This window comes from Rattus norvegicus, chromosome 1, assembly GCF_021556685.1.
Source record: "Rattus norvegicus strain SHRSP/BbbUtx chromosome 1, alternate assembly SHRSP_T2T, whole genome shotgun sequence".
NCBI lineage: Eukaryota > Metazoa > Chordata > Mammalia > Rodentia > Muridae > Rattus > Rattus norvegicus.
Window position 1 is genome coordinate 257,789,493 of NC_141534.1, and position 17,853 is coordinate 257,807,345.

The 17,853-nt window shown below is 50.6% G+C and overlaps 1 protein-coding gene across 12 annotated transcripts in view; it reads right to left on the minus strand.

Annotated features, from left to right (window-relative positions):
* Positions 1 to 17,853, minus strand: part of Fbxw4 (F-box and WD repeat domain containing 4) — an 81,490-nt gene continuing 63,637 nt past the window's right edge. For 3 of the 12 annotated variants that reach the window (XR_015628259.1, XR_015628252.1, XR_015628260.1), the window contains 5 exons: positions 12,787 to 12,852; positions 1,356 to 1,496; positions 826 to 967; positions 481 to 659; positions 1 to 346 (listed from right to left, as the gene is read on the minus strand). Coding sequence is in view for 5 of the 12 variants with exons in the window: in XM_087564310.1 (XP_087420436.1) it covers positions 540 to 659; positions 826 to 967; positions 1,356 to 1,496; positions 12,787 to 12,852 (469 nt within the window). In the remaining 7 variants the exon portion in view is untranslated. 12 annotated transcript variants of the gene reach the window in all.

Below are 17,853 nucleotides of genomic sequence, written 5' to 3' on the forward strand. Positions count from 1 at the left end.
TTGTGAACAATTACATTTTATTTTTATAAAAATTAAAATGGTAACATGTCTCCCACAACTGGCCTAAGGAGCAGCCAGCCCAGAGCCCCAACCTGACAGGTTTCCTTTGTCCTTAACTTCAAAGCAAAACCAGACTAGTACCTCAGATAGGAGCCCCCAGCTCCAAGATGTCGGCCAAGTTACCATGTGACTGAGGAGGCGACTGGTACCGGCCTTAGTTCTAGCAACTGTCTCTTTCTGTCTGGGATGGTGAGAGCCTCTGACCGCACTCCGTAGGCTGCAGTAGTACTGTGAAGGGCTGGGGGCAGGCCTGGCCCTATTGTACACCTAAGTTCAAGTACATCTCCTAAAAAAGCACAAGAGGGCCCACGTCAGAGACGGCCTCAGTGTCCAGGGCTCAGTGCTTCAGGTGTCAGGGCATGGTGGCCAGAGACCCAGGAGCTCAGCAGGGATGGGAAGAGGAGGGAGGTGTCACTTCACCTGCCAGGCAGAGGTCCCTGAGTAGCTGACTTGCGCAGCCCATAGGCAGGGGTGGTCTGTCATGGGTTTTCAAAGTCTAAGACGTGGAGGTTGTAAGACAGCGCGGCATAGAGATGCCTGGTGGTGAACCGCAGGCAGTACACAGGACTGCTGAGTGGGGTCGATGTCAACGGGAAGGCCTGCAAGGGAGGGAGGCACAGGAAGGATGAGAACTTCTCAAGTGGGAGATGAGCTGCCCTGACCAGTGAAGTAGAATGCTTGTACCCTTGGCCACATCACCGCTCTCAGATGCAACCCACGATGAGTCTTGACTTCCCAGAGGCATGCACTGGGTGGCACACTTACATGCAGGCAAGCCCGCTGGCGTCGGTCCCAGAGCCGCACGAGACCGTAGTAGGAGGACCCTGTGGCCAGCAGGTGGTTGCCGTCTGTCTGTAGGCAGTAGAAGGTACTGTCATGAGGCTCCTCCCACTCCATGACACATTTCCTGTCCAGGAAGAAAGAGTTACATACGATAGGTTTGGGAGTCCTCCCGCCTGCCTTCTTCTGGGATAGAGACAGGTTAGGGAGCCCTAAGGCTCCGGTAATGTGAAGCCTGATTCACCAGATCCCTTAACGACCAAACCTAATGGGGCCTCGGCCCACAAAGGCCACACCCTCACCTATGGCCTCCTGACATAGGACCCATTGTAGAGGCTCTAAGAAATGGCTGCCTTTTCAGTCTCCCGGGCCACAGTGACCAGAGCTGCCTAAGGGTAGGGAGTCTGAACTTGATATGGCCTTGCTGACCTGGAGTCTGTGCCCTGGGCTGACTGAGGACTAAAATGAGCCTGCACCTGTACAGGGCTCCTGTGCTCCCTATCCAGCACACTCACCGGGCACTTGTGCGGAGGTCCCAGTAGCGGACATAGGTATCATAACCACAGGACAGTAGTGTAGAGGGGGACTCATACATGACATCCAGCACCCCAGCCCCTGGGGGGAAGTCACTGCCCAGATGTGTGATCAGCTGCCCACTGGAAGAAAACAGGGCAGACAGTGAAAGGAAGAGGGCTGAGGGAAGGAAGATATGGAGCCCTGGACCAAACAGCGACATGGCCCGCCCCTCCCCTAGTACTCAGCCCCCAGCTGAAGCCTCGGTGGGGCAATGCTGCGCCCTCCTCCATCACACCTGCATGCTAGCTGCCTGCTCCCTCTGGGGCAATGAATGGCTCTTGCTGAAGGGGTCGGCCCCTCAGAAGCACACACTTGGTTACTTTATACTCCTTGATCTGGTAGGTCATGCAGTTCTGAGCTGTCTGAGTCCAGTGCCTTAATTCTTGCCTGTAATCTCAGGCTCAAACCTTATTGGGGATAAAGACCACACAAAGGGAGAAAGGAGAGTCCTAGGAAATGTTAAAACAAGTAAACACCTTTGTGTCCAGGGACAGAAATAGCTGAGAAAGCAGCTTAGTGTGCTGGTCCCTGGTGTTCTCGGTCTCTGGCCCCCAGCCCAGGGCTAACACGCCTCTGTGATCACAGCCCCCAGCCTGCTGGGCTCCAGCCTGCTCCCCCACCCGTACCCCACCCGGTGGCCGAGAACAGATTACTGAGAAGAACAATTTCTTTGTGACTGTGTAATTCCCTCCGTGACCGCGGCAGTGGGCAGACCTCTCACCCCATGCCAGACCCTTAGCAACCACATAGGGGGGCCTCTTGGCCCTAGCAACTGCCCCTCAACATCAAGTGCACCAGCTAATCCTGTGGCCAGGGGATGGGTGGATGTATTGAGCTTCTGCAGAATGTCTGGGGGGAACAACGGAGAAGAGGCACCCCCTAGGCCCAACGCCTCAGCCTTCTTTTCAAGGCCCTCCCTTCATGGTCTAGTAGGAGAAACAAGGCCATGGTGACATCACAGAGATGCTCAGGTAAGAGGCCTGAGCCCTCATCAGCAGAGGGCTTGAAGCAGGCTAGGCTGCCAGCCATTGTCTAAACATAGACTTCAGCTCCATGCTGTCCCCACCACTCAGACTCCTCCCCCACCTTGCAAAGTACTGGAGGAGGAGGCTGGGGTTCTCTCTACCTACTCAGCCTTTCACTGTGAACACCGAAGGCTTCTAAGGATCACCTCAGCTCTCCACTGAGTGCTTACACCCCAGGTTGGCACCTCTGTGCCCAGCCACCTTCCCAGGGATATTCTTGGTGTATGCAGTGGCCCCGTGTTGGCATGGGGGATAAAAATAAGCTTGTAACAGGGCGGTAGTGGCATACACCTTGGATCCCAGCACTCAAGGGGCAGAAGCAGATGGAGCTCTCTGAGTTCAAGGCTAGCCTGGGTTACAAAGTCAGATCCAGGAAGAAACCCTGTCTTGAAAAAGCAACACACAACTAAAACAAAACAAAAACACATGTTATCTTCCAGGGACTCCTGGGGTAGACATTTTCTTCCCAGGTCAATGTCTCTATCAGACCTGGGCCTTGCTCCCAGGGAATCCCTGCCTTTCAGACCAACCACCAATCACCATGACAGGCATGGGAGGTGGGAGGAGTCTCTAGCTCAAGGTACACTTGGGTTTGTGTACCCCAGGTGGGAGCTGTTGTACTCCACGATGCTCCCTTTCCAGATTGTGGGGCCTGCCCACTCCATTAGTAAGGCTGTAAGGAATGATTGAGGAACTCTCCCCTTTAATCTGTGGAAGTAATTTCATGTTTGTTTGAAATAGAAGATGAAAGACTGTGGGTAGGGGTGGAGCCCAGTGGAGCCCCAGCCGCCCACCCCGTTGCTGGGATTCTGAGAGAATGAGACCTGGGCACCCACTGCTGGTGGGGTGGGTGAGCAATGAGAGAGGCACATCCAGATAGAACTGCTAATCTGAATCCCGTCCACTGCCCAAGAAGCCCTCAGTACAGCACAGCCCAATGGGTCTGGGAGAGACCCTTGACCTAGCCTGGAAGTTTCTACTTTACTTTGTCTAGGACTCTCAAGTGGCCACACACACTTTGAACCACCAATAAAAAAGATACACTTTCTTTGGCCTTGAGGCTCAGGACCCTCAAAGCTCTGTTGTAAAGCGCTGCAAGGTTAAGTTCAGAGCATGGACTGACACACCAGGCGCTGGGAAATGCCTGCCTCTTCTAACAGTGGCCCAGCGGAGCCACAGGAGCCCTGCTGGGGCTTTGATTTGGGAAAACAAACAGAAATGGCACCATGGGCCCTTTGGGTTCCCACCCCAGGCCCAATTTATGTAGAAAACTGTAGTGTAGCCGTTGTGTTGAGGAAGGGGCTGGTCAACAATAGCCCTCCAGTCTGTGTCTTTGTCCCCTCCTGTGCTGCTGTTCTCACTGCAAGTGTGTTCTTGTAAAAACGATTAGATTGCAATTTGTATAACGTGGTGACCCCCAAATTCAGACGTTTCACCCCTTTTCTCTAGAAAGAATGTTAAGAATGCTTCTCAGCCTCTCACTGTAGGGGGAAAGGGGGATGGTGTACGCAGAGCCTTGGCTGTCCCACAACTTGTGTGGGAACAGGGCTGCAGCTCAGAGCCCCAGGCCAAGACAGGAGCAAAAACTGTGCTTGTCACTATAGAGAGTGAGACAAAAAAGTCCCTTCTCTTCCAGCTCTCGCAGACAAAGCCGAGGCCTCCAGGAGCTGCTGCGGGCTGGGGACCTCCACACCCCAGCCTCCTGAGCCTGACTCCAGCAATTCTCCCTCCACCCAGGGAAAGATAAAGACAGATGGGGCAGCCAGAGTGAGTCTGGTGAATGAGAAAGGCGAAGTATGCACGCTAAAGGAGTCCTGTTCCCCTGGCACAGCCTCTGCAGCTTTCTCTGTGAGGCTCTAGTACCTGGGCAGGAAAAAGCCAGCCAAGTGGGACCACATCCCAGAGGGGTCTCTCAAAACAGAAAGCAGGTCTCCTGGGCCTGGCTCACCCTGCTGACCAGGAGAAAGAGAAATTAAATAATGTATTGTCATTAGCCTCTGTGGCCAAGTTGACGGAGGCATTTCCCTGCCCCCAACCTGGACCCTGCAGAGTCCAAACACCATGCTGTCTGTCTGTCCGTCCCCCCCCTCTCGTGTGTGTGTGTGTGTGTGTGTGTGTGTGTGTGTGTGTATGTGTGTGTGTCTGTGTGTGTCTGTGTCTGTGTCTGTGTGTCTGTATAGCCCTGGCTGACCTGGAATTCACTCTGTAGACCAGAATTCTAACTCAGAGATCCACTTGCTTCTGCTAGGATTAAAGGCATGGCTGCTGCCACCACCCCTGGCCCATACGCCCCCACAGGACTCTTGTACTTGAAGTATTCTGAGGCTCCCAGCCCACAGTGATGCCTGCTTGTGGCTCTCACATTTTCCAGCTACTTCTAACATTGGGATGTCTGGTGGTGCTCCCTGGAGCCTATCATGGATGCTGTGCTTCCCTTTGGGTGTCAGGACTCCGTCTGGCATGTGCTACCCTGAACCATAACTGGTTTTTCGGGAAAGACAAGTGAAGCATGACAAGCATTTACTTCCTCGCTCTAAGGGCAAATGGCCTGAAAGTTACATCAGGCCCAGCAATCACTAAAGAAAGTAATGTTCTCTCTTCTCTCCGTCCCTCAACAGTTAATCAGGCATCTTCTATATGCACAATGCCATGCAGAGATCCCAGAGATGTGAGCTGCACTATAAAGGACCACTGTCCCTCCTTTCAGTGAGTGTTCAGTCCATGAGGGAGAGAAGTCTAAATTTATACTCAACTAACAGAGAAAAACAGAAGAAAAGAGAACTTTCTATGAGGAAAATTGGCATTTTGGGTAAGGGGAGTGAGTGATTCTTCAGTTAGTGACAGGATTGTGACAGGCAATGATGGAGGTGATGAGGCTTGGCAGTGAGGGGACATGTCAGTCTCCAGCATCCTGCCCACAGGGGCCTGTGGCTGCACATTCCTACCTGCCATAGAGCACTATGAGGCTGTGGGGCAGAGTGGTCGTCTCAGAATGGCCCTCAGGTTATGAATAAAGAAGCCAAAGCTACAGGAAATGCCTTCACATTGCACACCAAGGAAACAACCCAGGAGATAGGCTATGCTGCACACCAGCCTGGTCATGAGAGAAATGCAAATGGCTGTATAGATTTTGGGTGGCAGAGGAGCTGCTGCCTTGATAGCGGCTGCCATGGTTGAGCCACTGTGTCTGGGAGGTGCTACACTGCATCTCCATATACACTGGCTCATGTAGTCCTTGGAATGGGCCCAGGTCTCTCCACACCACTTCTCAGGTGAATAAGCCAAGGCTCAGGCTGCACCTGGTAAACTGAGGTCAGGACAGAAGGATTGGGCCTGCCTGCTCTGCCATCCACTCTTGCTGGCTTTCCCTACCTCTCTCTCGTGCATACAGTCCCTCAGACATCATCTGTCCAGACCCTATGGCCCACCCCAGTAGACACCAGGTCCAGCTTCAGGCCCTCACTTGGGCTTTGCCTAAGGGTCTGGTCCTCAATGGGAGTAAGAGATTCAAGGGAATATATCCCGAATTAACAAAAAAAAAAAAAAAAAAAAAACAGAACACTTCAAATGTTTCTTTGAAAGGTTGCAGGTGCCACACACGGTGTACTTCTAGAAGTCGGGGCAATTTAAAGGACTCAGTTATCTCTTGCCATGCAGGTTCTGGGAATCAAACTCAAGTTGTCAGGCTCAGTCACAAGACTTTTTGTCCAGTAAGCACTTGCCCCAGTTTCCAAATGTAACAGCAGAGATGTGAGGATAAAGAAATGGCTGAAGTTTTTGTCCCTGCAACATGAGGTATGAGGAGACGCACACAGTGTCTGTCACATGTATGTGTGTGAGCATGCATCCCCTCCAGCACCCACCAGAGCACACGTGTTCAGACACAATGGCTCAGAGGACAGGCAGCCAGGCAGCCCACTTTGTACTGCTAACAAGGCGACATAATTACAGGAAAGGGCAGCCGGGCAGATAAAAGGATACAAAATTTCAACATCTGTTGCCATAAAGGGATAAGGAGAAGTGAAACGCAAAGTATCAGTTTGGTGTCAGCAGGCAGAGAGCCAATTTCAAAGAGTTGAGGGGGACAGAGGGGACAAGAAAGCAAAGCCAAGGGGGGAGAAAGAATAAGAAATTACAGGGTTCCTTAAAGAAGTAAAGAAAAGAGAGAATGAAAAGCTGTCAGGAATACTTTAAAGGAGGAGGCAGGTACTTTCAAGAGGGGCAGTCCCATAATCACCCTGACTGAAGGCCAGGCCCCTGCGAGGAGCGGGGAGAGGAAGACCAGGGCAGACAAAGTCATGTGGGTGGAATGGGGCATTCGTGATGTCCTCAGCACACCAGCATGGAGTCCGTCTCCATCCACGTGACCCTGCCAGTCTGCCGTTAGCCCTGTATTCATAGCCTGTGCTCAGTACAAGCTGAGACTCCATCCCCAGCATACCTGGGGCTGACCAGGTAGCCCTTACTGTGCTAAGTCAGTTCTCAATAGAAGAGGCCATGGGACAGATCAGGGAGCTTCATGAGGGGACAGTATTAGTGCTGACATGGGAGGTCTCCTTAGGCAAAGATTGGTTCCAGTATGGGGTTACCCTGAGCAAAGCCTAAGTGGGGGGAACCGATCTGCGCTTTCCCTGTGGAGAAGAGATATGGTTGCTTCAGCATAGAAATGAAAACATAACAGAGGGCAGTGGTGGCCCCGGCCTCAGGGGACAGAGAGATGAAGGGTTTGTGTAGGAACATGTGAACACACCCCTGCAGGGTAGAATACCCAGGGAGCTCAAAGCCTTTGGCACAGTGAAGTCACCAAAAGGCCCCTCCCTACCTGCTTCCCTAACTCACAGACCCCAGAATGGCTTAGGGCCAAGGGCTGGACCCCCTGTGACACCTTCAGGTCTGGAGTCATAGACTTCTCCATCCTATAGCTTACCTGTGCCCGCCACAGAGGACCCAGGGTGCTCTGCCCTTAGGGACTAATGCTAACTGCAGCCAGCTCAAACGCCCCTCGACAGAAAATGCGAGTCCTATAGGAACAGCAGAGCCAGTGGTGGAAGGTGATGTCAGGCACTCGTCCTACTACATCCTCCAGTAGCTGGAGATGTGTGCACCCCTGGGGACTAGCCAAGTGCCTTGTTGAAATGCAGACAGAGGGCACAAAGTACACTCTGATTCCTCGAGGCCTCAAGCTAAGGAATAGGATGGTTTTGGCACAGTTCCTCGGAGCCTAACAAGACGACTTCAGTGGATGGCTGTCACTAGGAGTTTCTGGCAGCTGAAAATTGAATACTGGGCCTGAGGACTGTCAGAAATTGAGTCCTGTGCACCTTGCAGCTGTGCTGTGAGGAAGAAGAGGCCCCACCTTCGTCAATGGAAATCCCCTCTCCTTGGGCTTAACTTACAGTGTCCAATGGAAAGGAGATACAACAGGCAAGCTCCAGCCAGCACCTTCTTCACCCCTCTTCCCTGCTTAGCCTCTGCGTACCCTGAAAGGACTGTGTGGTTATTCTGAACACAGTGATGGGTACCTGAGAGAGGAATGTGCTAATAGCCCTAAAGGTGACAGAACTGGTGCCCAGTGGGACAGCTGCACTTCCTGGGTGTCCCAGCCCCCACCATCACCTAGGGGTAGCCCAGATGCTGAGAGCTACGCCCCCCCAACCCCCAAGTCAGCACACACATAAAAGAAAATTCAGGCTGTGCTCAGGTTTCGGCGGTGACAGGTTAAAAGCAAAGCATTCAGCCAGTGCCGCATTCCGCCCAGCCAGCGTCCTGCCGGCAATACCACGCCACCTTGCAGATTGCCTGTCAGTCAGGCTTTGGTGTTATTGAAAGATCAAACTTGGTCCTGCCTGTTCATTACCTTAATCCTGTTTTCTACATGGCTTTATTATCTGCTTGGGCTTCTTTAGGAAAGACACTTCAGAGCTGCCCTGGCCATCCATTTCCTCCCACCAGGGCAGCTCCTCACCCCTGCCCTGCTCAGTTCTCCAAGCAGTGCACAGTTCTGGATACAGGGCAGATGTTTGCGCAAAGTCTGGCTCCTCCCATGGCTGATGAGGGCAGTCTGGGGCTAGAGAAGAGGCAATACCATGTGATACCAGGGTGGCCCAGTCACAGGCAGAGCCCAGAAGAATGGCCAGAGAATACAGTGACAATAACTCATTTGGTTCCAGAATAACCAGAGACCTCAGTTGTCTTGTGCCAGTTCTTATTTGGGTTCCTCTTGAGTTAAGGACAGTGGCAGTGTTTGGGGATGATGACATCTAGAGATTTAATGAGAATGGCATTCACAGAGCCAGCCCATTAGAACACCATCCTGACCCTAGTCCCTCCAAAGCAGCCACAGGCAGCTCGAAGATCATCCAATTGAGATGCTCCTAGGCCATGGTGGTGGACCCAGACCTACATCTCTGAGCTGGGCCCAGGCAGAGAAGATGATGGTCATGAGCTTCAGCTGTATGGGTGACTGAAACTGCTAGCACAAATGCCCATCCCTGGGCCACAGCTCTGTTGGCAAGACCCTGTGTGCCGTGGGGCCGGCAATGGCCTCTATACCGGCCAGAAGCCACAGGTACTCTGGAAATTGAGAGGTGTGGTGCCCACAGCTCTTTGATTCTGAGGGAGAAGGCAAAGGATACAGGTGTCAGGCAGTCGGGAGATGGGGGGATGGGGGTGGGCAGGCATTTTTCACAGTTATTCCATCACAACTACTTCTGGTAGTTGGGGACAGTGAATTCCGACTTTTCAGTTCCCACTGTGGAAGCAAAGTTCAGAGAAGTCCTAGGTGAGGCTGGTAAGTGACAAGACGGTTCTGAGTGGGAGCCTGTCAGGCCACACAGCCAGTTTCTGAGTTCCTATTGCTTCCAGCACAGAGTCCTGTGAGAAAGGCTCCTCTTGCCTCAGCTGTAATCACAAGAACTGGTGGCAGTTCTACAGAATGAAGTCTAGAGAACAATCCACAACGTGCAGGATGCCAGCAGCCCCAGGACATGAGACCACGGGAGCCCTAGAAGTTCTAGCTAAGCTGACAGTGGGTTAGGTGACCACTCACGGCACTGACAAAAGCAGCAGCTCTGAAGGGAGGTGGCAGCACCGTCTCCCATCAGACCACACCTGAGCTGCTCAGTGCTCAGAGGGACTGAATCAGAAACTTTAGAGTAAAAATGATCCCGGAGGGGGCTGGGGATTTAGCTCAGTGGTAGAGCGCTTACCTAGGAAGTGCAAGGCCCTGGGTTCGGTCCCCAGCTCCAAAAAAAAAAAAAAAAAAAAAAAAAAAGAACCAAAAAAAAAAAAAAAAATGATCCTGGAGCCAGCATGTGGCCAACTCCAGAGAGCACCGCTGACCCACCATTCATGTTCCTTCCTGTTAACCTGATTCTGCAACACCCGCCTTTCTCTCTGCCAGTACTGTTATGTCTAGGGGAAGCTGGCTCTTCTCAAGCCAGAGGAGAGTACAATGGCTTCTTCGTCTTTGCCTCTTGCCAGGGTTTGGTTTAGGATGAGGCCTTGAGTGTAGTTTTGACAATTAGATGTGAGAGAAATCCACTCAGCATTCCTGGGAGAGGCTCTTTCATTGTAAAATGGTCACAGGGTCACACAGGTCTTCCTTCTACTTTTGAGTGCTGTTTTATGAGTTGGTGGCACTGTTGTCAACAGGCCTGAATGCAGGGGCAGAAGCCACCATAACTGCAGTGACAGGGGAAGCTGAGTGAGGATGGCCCTTCTAGGTCTGGAGCCACCCAACTTTTCTGGGCCCTTTGGCATCTTCGATTATAATTCCACTGTTGTTTGAGCTGTTTGAATTAGATTTTCATTAGTTAGAGCCTAAAGCTACGGTTAACTGATGAACTCTGTTTATGAAGAATAACTAAGGAATAAAATGGTGGGCCTGGGAAAAAGAAGACTCTGGAGGAGCAGGCACAAGGTTTCCAGACAGCTGGAGGCCTGTCCTACAGGAGAGAGATTCAGCTTGCTTTCTCTCTGGGTGCACAGATCCAGGAGACAATGGACCTCAATAAAGAGTGGGCATTCCGGTCCTCAGAGCTAAATAGAGAGACAACGTAGTTTGGGAAGATTCTGAGCCTCCTATCCCTGTTCTCAGATTTACCATAGAATGTAGAAGAAATGCTCAATGAAGTGTTGAGAATCCCCTAGAGAGAGTAGTTGTGGGACATTTGCTTCAGAAAGAAGTCATGAGGAGATGGGGCTAGAGAACCTGATGGACTCTTATTCTTGCCCTGCAGTGTGACACTTAAAGCTCAGGGCTCGCTGAAGAGTTTGAGATGTGCCACAGCTGACTAGAGGGAAAATCAGTAGTTTAGACTAGATCAAAATTTTAAGTTTGAAGGCTGAGAAGTGGCTCAACAAGAACACTGCTGCTCTTCCAGAGAACCCAGGTTCTGCCCCCAGCATCCTCCTGGCCACTCACAGCCATCCAGAACTGCGGTTACAGGGGACCCACACCTTCTTCTGGCCTCTGCAGACACCAAGCACACATGCAGTGCACAGGCAAATGCACACAGGCAAGCACATTCACATAAACTGAAAACGTTTCTTAGTTTAAAATTTGTTCTACAGAAGACACTAAATTAAAAGGACCAAAGACAAGGTCTAGAAGATATTGTAAATCACATATCTGACAACGAACTACTTCTACACTGCAGAAAGCTCCAAGTCTGACAGTAGAAAAACAGTGTTATGGCCATGGACTTGGGCGTTACATGGGCATTTTGCTAACCAGGATGGACAGACGGCAAACAAGCAATGAACACAGGTTCAGCATCATCAGCTATCAGAAAAGACAAATTAAAGTCATGATATCACACCAGAGCAGCTAAACTGAAAAACAGCGACAATAGCAAAACACTGGTCAAGGTGTAAAGACGGACCCTGCCGGGAAGACACCACATGATAAAGATGTGCCTAAAACAGTTTGGTAAGTAAACAAAAGTCTAAGCAGTTGTCTTCCTTGGCACGCGCCCCAGAGAAATGGAAGTGTACGGTCAGTTTAAAGTCTATGCATAACTGCTCGTAACAACTCGATGTCCCTGAGTGGGTGACTTCTCCAATGGAGAGGAGCCTCGTAGCATCGATGAACTATATGGACTACACTCGAGAATGAAAGGGAATGAGGGTCTGACATGTATATATGACATGCTAGCGGTCTCACTGCAGTATGCTGAGGTTTTAAAAGACTAGTCTTTTATTTTGTTTTTTTTCTGAGACAGAGTCTCACTATGTTGCTTTGGCTGGCTTGGAACTCACTCTGTAGACTAGGCTGGCCTTGAACTCATAAATATCTGCCTGTCTCTGTATTTCTTGTCCTGGATCAAAGATCTGTGCCTCCATGCCTGGCACTACGAAGCTACTCTTAAAAGGTAACAGACTGGGGCTGGGGATTTAGCTCAGTGGTAGAGCGCTTACCTAGGAAGCGCAAGGCCCTGGGTTCGGTCCCCAGCTCCGAAAAAAAAGAACCAAAAAAAAAAAAAAAAGGTAACAGACTACATGATTCTATTTATAGCATATCCTCAAAATACACAATTAGAGGCAGAGAGCATCTAAGTGGTTGTGTGTGTTAGAGAAGGTGCAGGGCCGACTGTGAAGGGTGTCTAAGGAGTCTCTGACTGTGGTGGTGTACAGGAAAAGCCTATGGATTCCACTGCCAGTCCTCTGCTTCTGACACAATATTATACAAATGCTATTCAAGTGCCCTTCTGATCTCTTTGTAACATCCTATGAATATAGAATTATTTCAAAATAAAAGTTTTTGGTTGAAAAAAACTAACAAAACTAAACCAGTACAGCAGACAATTCAAGAGAATGCATTAAGCTTGCTGACTGGAGAACTGTGAAGAAAACCTGGTTGTATCTTAATTGCCCTACACAATTATTTAATGGAACCGCTGAATTTTTTTTTTTTTTTTTTTTTGGTTCTTTTTTTCGGAGCTGGGGACCGAACCCAAGGCCTTGCGCTTGCTAGGCAAGCGCTCTACCACTGAGCTAAATCTCCAACCCCGAAATTTTTTATGGTATAAAAATTCCCATCCAAGTATAGATTACACAGCAGGAACTCCTCAGAAAAGATATATTAAATCCAAGTAGCCACTCTCAATTGTACAGGAACACACTCACCTGTCCCAGGTGATTTCAGGGGTCTCCTCAAGCTAACCTCAAATAAATCCCCAAGAAGCGCTGCAGCAGTTGGGGGTGGCAGATGGCATTTCTCCCGCCTCCTCTGGCACCACCAGGCTAACTGAGGCAGGGGGTGGTTAGCTAGCTCTTCTTTTGTCTTCCAGATGCCCTAGCCCTGCCCCCACTGAATGCCACTGTGGGCTGAGGAATCTCTTACCTGGTGAGGTCCCAGATTCTCAGAGGTGAGAAGTGCCCACAACAAGCTGTTCCAGTCACAAAAGAGCTGCCAAACAAAAGGAGAACAGAGTCAGGGCCGGCTTGTCAGAACTTGTGGCGGAAATGGCTACACATTAGAAATGCTGGGCTCTTTGCCCAGGGATCATGGGGTTAAGCCAGACAAGGAAACATTGAGAGGGAATGAGGAAGTATCACAGTCTACGACAACTTGGTGTGGTGCAAACAGAGGTGCTACCTTCCGAGGCTGTCTGACTAGAGGCTGTGGCGCTGCCACCATGGATGTCCTTGCTCTTTGGACTGGGACATGTCACCTCTGACCACAGAAGCAGCAGACCTCTGCATGGGCAGCTCTGAGCCCAAGGCAGTGCAAGCTTATGAGAATGTACCTGCACGAGGCTTGGGAGCTCAGTGCTCTAAGACCTCTCCTACTGGGACTGACCAGTGATACCCCAATCAGCTGGAGACTTTCCAGAAGGATATAAGAGTTGGGAGACCAGGGGCTGGAGAGACGGCTCAGCAGTTAAGGGCACTGACTGCTCTGCTAGAGGTCCTGAGTTCAATTCCCAGCAGCCACATGGTGGCTCACACCATCTGTAATGGGATCCGATGCCCTCTTCTGGTGTGTCTGAAGACAACGACAGTGGACTCAAATAAATCTTACAAAAAAAAAAAAAAGTCACATATCAGGGGGAAAAAAAAGAGAGAGCTGGGAAACCTTAGGCATGGTGGTGCATGCCTTTAATCCCAGCACTAAAAAGGCAGAGGCAGGTGAATCTCTTGAGTTCGAAGCCAGAACTCAGGCTAGTTTATAAAAGAGAAACCCTGTCTCAATCCCCCGCCCCACCCCAAATAATTGGAAGACTCTGACAAAGTTGTATAAACAGGGTCAATGGGGAAAGTGAGTGCATCTCCAAGAGTATACTGTAGCTTCCAGGGAGTGGGCCAAGAAGCCAGGCCTGCTGAGGAAGGAGATATGTGGCGGGAAGTGTCTCTCAGAATGGTCAACATAGGCAGCCTGCATGGTTTCCTGCTGCCGAGGCTCAAGCACTATGGGAAGGAAGGATGGGTATGGTGAGAGCTTGAACATCTGAGCTAGAGCAGACTTTCCTCAGCACTGGGGAGGGTGGGAGCGGAAACCTTAGGAAACCTAATGTCAATCAGTGACGTTAAAGGCACTGGGGAGGCCATGGGCCCCACATATCCTGCACTGGGGAAGGAAGACTGGATACATTAGTGGTATCTCAACCACGTAGGCAAGCAGCCCATTGGCCTGCACTGCCCAGCACCTGTACCCAGCATGTCAGTGGAGACAGAGGTCTACAGAGATGGCTCTGGAGAAGGCAGTGCCTCGAACACTACAGCTGGTGAGGAGCTAACTACCAGTTTCTGATGAGGGAAATGTCTGGGCAGGCACTGACTGGTTTAAGTTCCAAAACTATATAGACTAGTGTCCACCTGTCATCTCCAAACTGGAACAAGGCCAGACAAGACATCCAGGGGCTCTCATGCCTCAAGCCTTCCTCCAGGAATGTGACAGCATCCCAACTTCCTCTTCATCAACTGCCAGCAGCCATTCTACCATAGAGTGGCAGTGCCAGGCAGCCACCGGGCACCAAGGAACCAAACTAGAGTCAGGAGGTGCTCCTCTCCCCTTTCTCCTCCTATAGTTTTTTCTTTAGTATAATCCATTAATAACTGGTAAAGCCAATTACTGTGGGCTGGAAACATAATAGCTACTTGGAAATCACTGGAGCAGGCAATTGGGCTCTCCAGACTTTTGAGGAGTTGAGGCTAGGTGAAGGGCGCCAGCACAGACACAGGCTTCTCTCAAGGAAGTCTCTCAAGGCCTCTTGGCCACAGGCCTAAATTAGCCTCAAGGTAAATCAATAGAGAAAGATGGGGCGGGGGGGGGGGGGAGCCTGGAAGTTAATCCCTGCCCCTCCTGCAGCCCTGACCTCCCAGCAGGCAAAGGAGGTTGCAAACCCTTCCCAGGGACCCCAGTCCTTTGCTGGCCCTGACCATCTGCTACCAAGAAGAGGGCCCCTCTCCTCCTTATTGCCTGGACAGAGAACCTACAGCTTTCCTAAAGCCATCCTTCCCCTTTGCCTAGGTGCTGTGAGGCTAGACTGTCTCTCTGGCACTTAGGAGAACTCAGACTGCAGACAGACTGATCAGTTGGGCGACAAGCCCAATCCACAGGGTAGCCTGGGCATTAAGGGGTCGAGCTAGCTATAGATGCAGTCCCATGCTTCCTGAACTCCTCCCCACTGCTGTGGGCATGCTCTGTGTCTGCCTTCTGCCCAGTGCCTGTGGTCATTATAAAGAATGTGGCAAAAGCCATTGGCTACCCACACTTGCTAAAAGCTGGTGAGCCTGGTCAACCTAGCCCAGGGTCGCCAGCACTCAGCACCTCCCCGGCACTTCTACATTAGAGTTCCGAAAGGGCAATGGGATGGGGTGTGCCTACTGGCAGGTTCACAGCCCTTGCTCCCAAATGTAAAGTCTGTCCTGATCTCTTGCCGGCTTGGGGTCGGCCTGACATCTGTGCTTGATCTGCTCCATAGTTTCCACCATTCTGGCCTCTAGGCTAAGCTGCTGAGGTTCTCACCAATGCAGTGAAACACGTACATTCCTCCACGGCTCCTCGTAAGAGATTCCCACATGTACTCCAGTCTGGCACAGGACACTAATACAGATCCATGAAACACCAGAAAGGGCCTCCCAGAGTTGAAAGCCAATCACACAGGCACTGAAGATGGTCCTTCTGCTTCTTAAAGGAGGGTGTCCCAAACCACCAAAGACTAAAATCTGAATAACATACGACAGGTATCCATGAGTGGGGAGTAACAAGTCCCCCAGACTCCATAGGTTATATTTTTTTTCTTTTTGGAGCTGAGGACCGAACCCAGGGCCTTGCACCAAGCGCTCTACCACTGAGCTAAATCCCCAACCCAATACTTTTTAGTTATACTTTTTAGCCACAAAGCCATGGCCATTAGTTAACCTAAAACTTGTTGGTAACTATGTACGTGAGGCAAGCCTGACATCACAGAGGCCATGAGGTGCAAAGTGGACACAGAGGCATCCAATCAAGAAAGACACTAGAAAAGTTGGGGATCCTATATGCAAGACAAAGTATAGAAAGAAAATCAGAAAAATGGAGGATGAGAAGGGTCGTTAACCCTTGTAGGTCTGAATAGTCCCACAGGTCCACAGGGACTGGCGCTATTGGAAAGTATGGCCTTGTTGGAGTAGATGCAGCCCTGTGAGAGGAAGAGTACCACTGGGTGCAGGCTTCGACACTTCAGAAGCTGAAGCCTAGTGTGTCTCATCCTCTTCCCTGTCTATGGATCCAAATGCAGAACTCTTAGCTACTTCTGCAGCACCACATCGGCCTGTATGTTAAGCCGCATGCCACCATGTCTCTCACCATGACGATAATGGACCAAGCCTCTGAACTTTCAGCCACCCCCAATAAAATGATGTCCTTTATAAGAGTTGCCGTGGTCAAGGTGTTCCTTCACAGCATGGAAACCCCGACTACGACAGCTCTGGAACTGTAGTCGCAGACAGTTATAAACTGCCCTATGTTGGGGCTGAGACCCAAGCCCTAGTCCCCTGCAAAAGCAGCGAGTGCTTCTTAATCATGGAGTCATCTTTCCAGCCCCTTTATTTTGGTTTGTTTTTGAGAGCTGACTGGGAACTCACTGTGAAGATCAGGGTGGCATCCAATCTGTGGTGTCCTCCTGCTTCTAACTCCTCATGCTGGGATTACAGGACTACACTACCTGCTGACTTCTGTGCATTTATTTAGGAGGGATTTGAACATGCGAAGATTGTGGTATTGCTTAGAGGATGGGTACTAGATCTAACCCCTCACAGACACAAGGAAATGGCTATCATTTACCATTTGTTTAGAGACAGGGTCTTTGAATGTGGCCCAGATCAGCCTTGAACTCTCAAGTCCTTCTCCTCCAGCTTCCCAAGTGTCTACTGACAAGCATGCACCGGATTACCAAGCAACTGGAACTTACTGAGTGCCTACTATGTGTCAAGTGGCGAGGACGTACATTAGCATTCCCCACACATCGGGATGCTCAGCTGAGTAACACTGCAATAAGCAGCAGTAATAGGACTGGCCCTCTGAATTCCAGAGTCCATTATATCACCCCACAAACTTTCCTGGGAGATATGTTTCAAGTTAATGTTGTTTGGGCTCCCAGCATGTAGTACAGCGCCTAGAAATGTCTCCAAGCTTCTTGAATGACAGTGTGAATGAATCAAGAAGTTGAACAAACGGTTGTATCTGGGGGAGGAAAGAACACCCTGGCCTCAGACAGGCAGCGGCAGAAGTAGCTGGGCTCAGCAGCTGCGCCGAGGCTGGCCAGAGCCGCCCAGCTGGACTAGGCCCCAGCAGCCTGAGCCCAGGCTGACACACTTTGGCAAGGGAGGCCACCAGAGCTGTCACCTCATTCACCAGCATGCCCATCAAGTGTATTCAGTTCTCTTCAACCCGCATTGGCATTTTAATTACTGTTGGGTAAACTAATTTGTACAAATGAAGGCCAGGCTGCCTAATAGAATATGCAAGCTCTCTGACCTCTGACAGGCACTGACACAAGATACAAAGGAAGCCAAGGAAGGCTTTTTATCTGAGCCTTATTACTCTCTATTACTCCAATTAGTCAGGCTCCAGTGCTCCTAATTGGAGGAAAAATTGCAATTAAATCAATTTTTGATGGGCTGCAAGTGGGCTCCCGAACCGCCCTGCTTGTGAAACACTGATATTATAGCAGCAAAGGTCACGGGCCTCATAGGCACCTGGGCCCCACCCCTGATTTCTCTTGGCCCCTTCCTTAAATACTTCAAGGAAACCCCTGCCCCTCCACTGGCCTGGCTAGTATGGGCGGGAAAAAGGGAGTCATTAGAACATGTCAGATCTCATTGCTTTGTTACCGTCTGCTAACCTCCACCATGACATCATTTCAGCGTAAATTCCAAAGCATGCATACAGTGCAAAGTTCACACAGACTCACTCAGCGAGGGA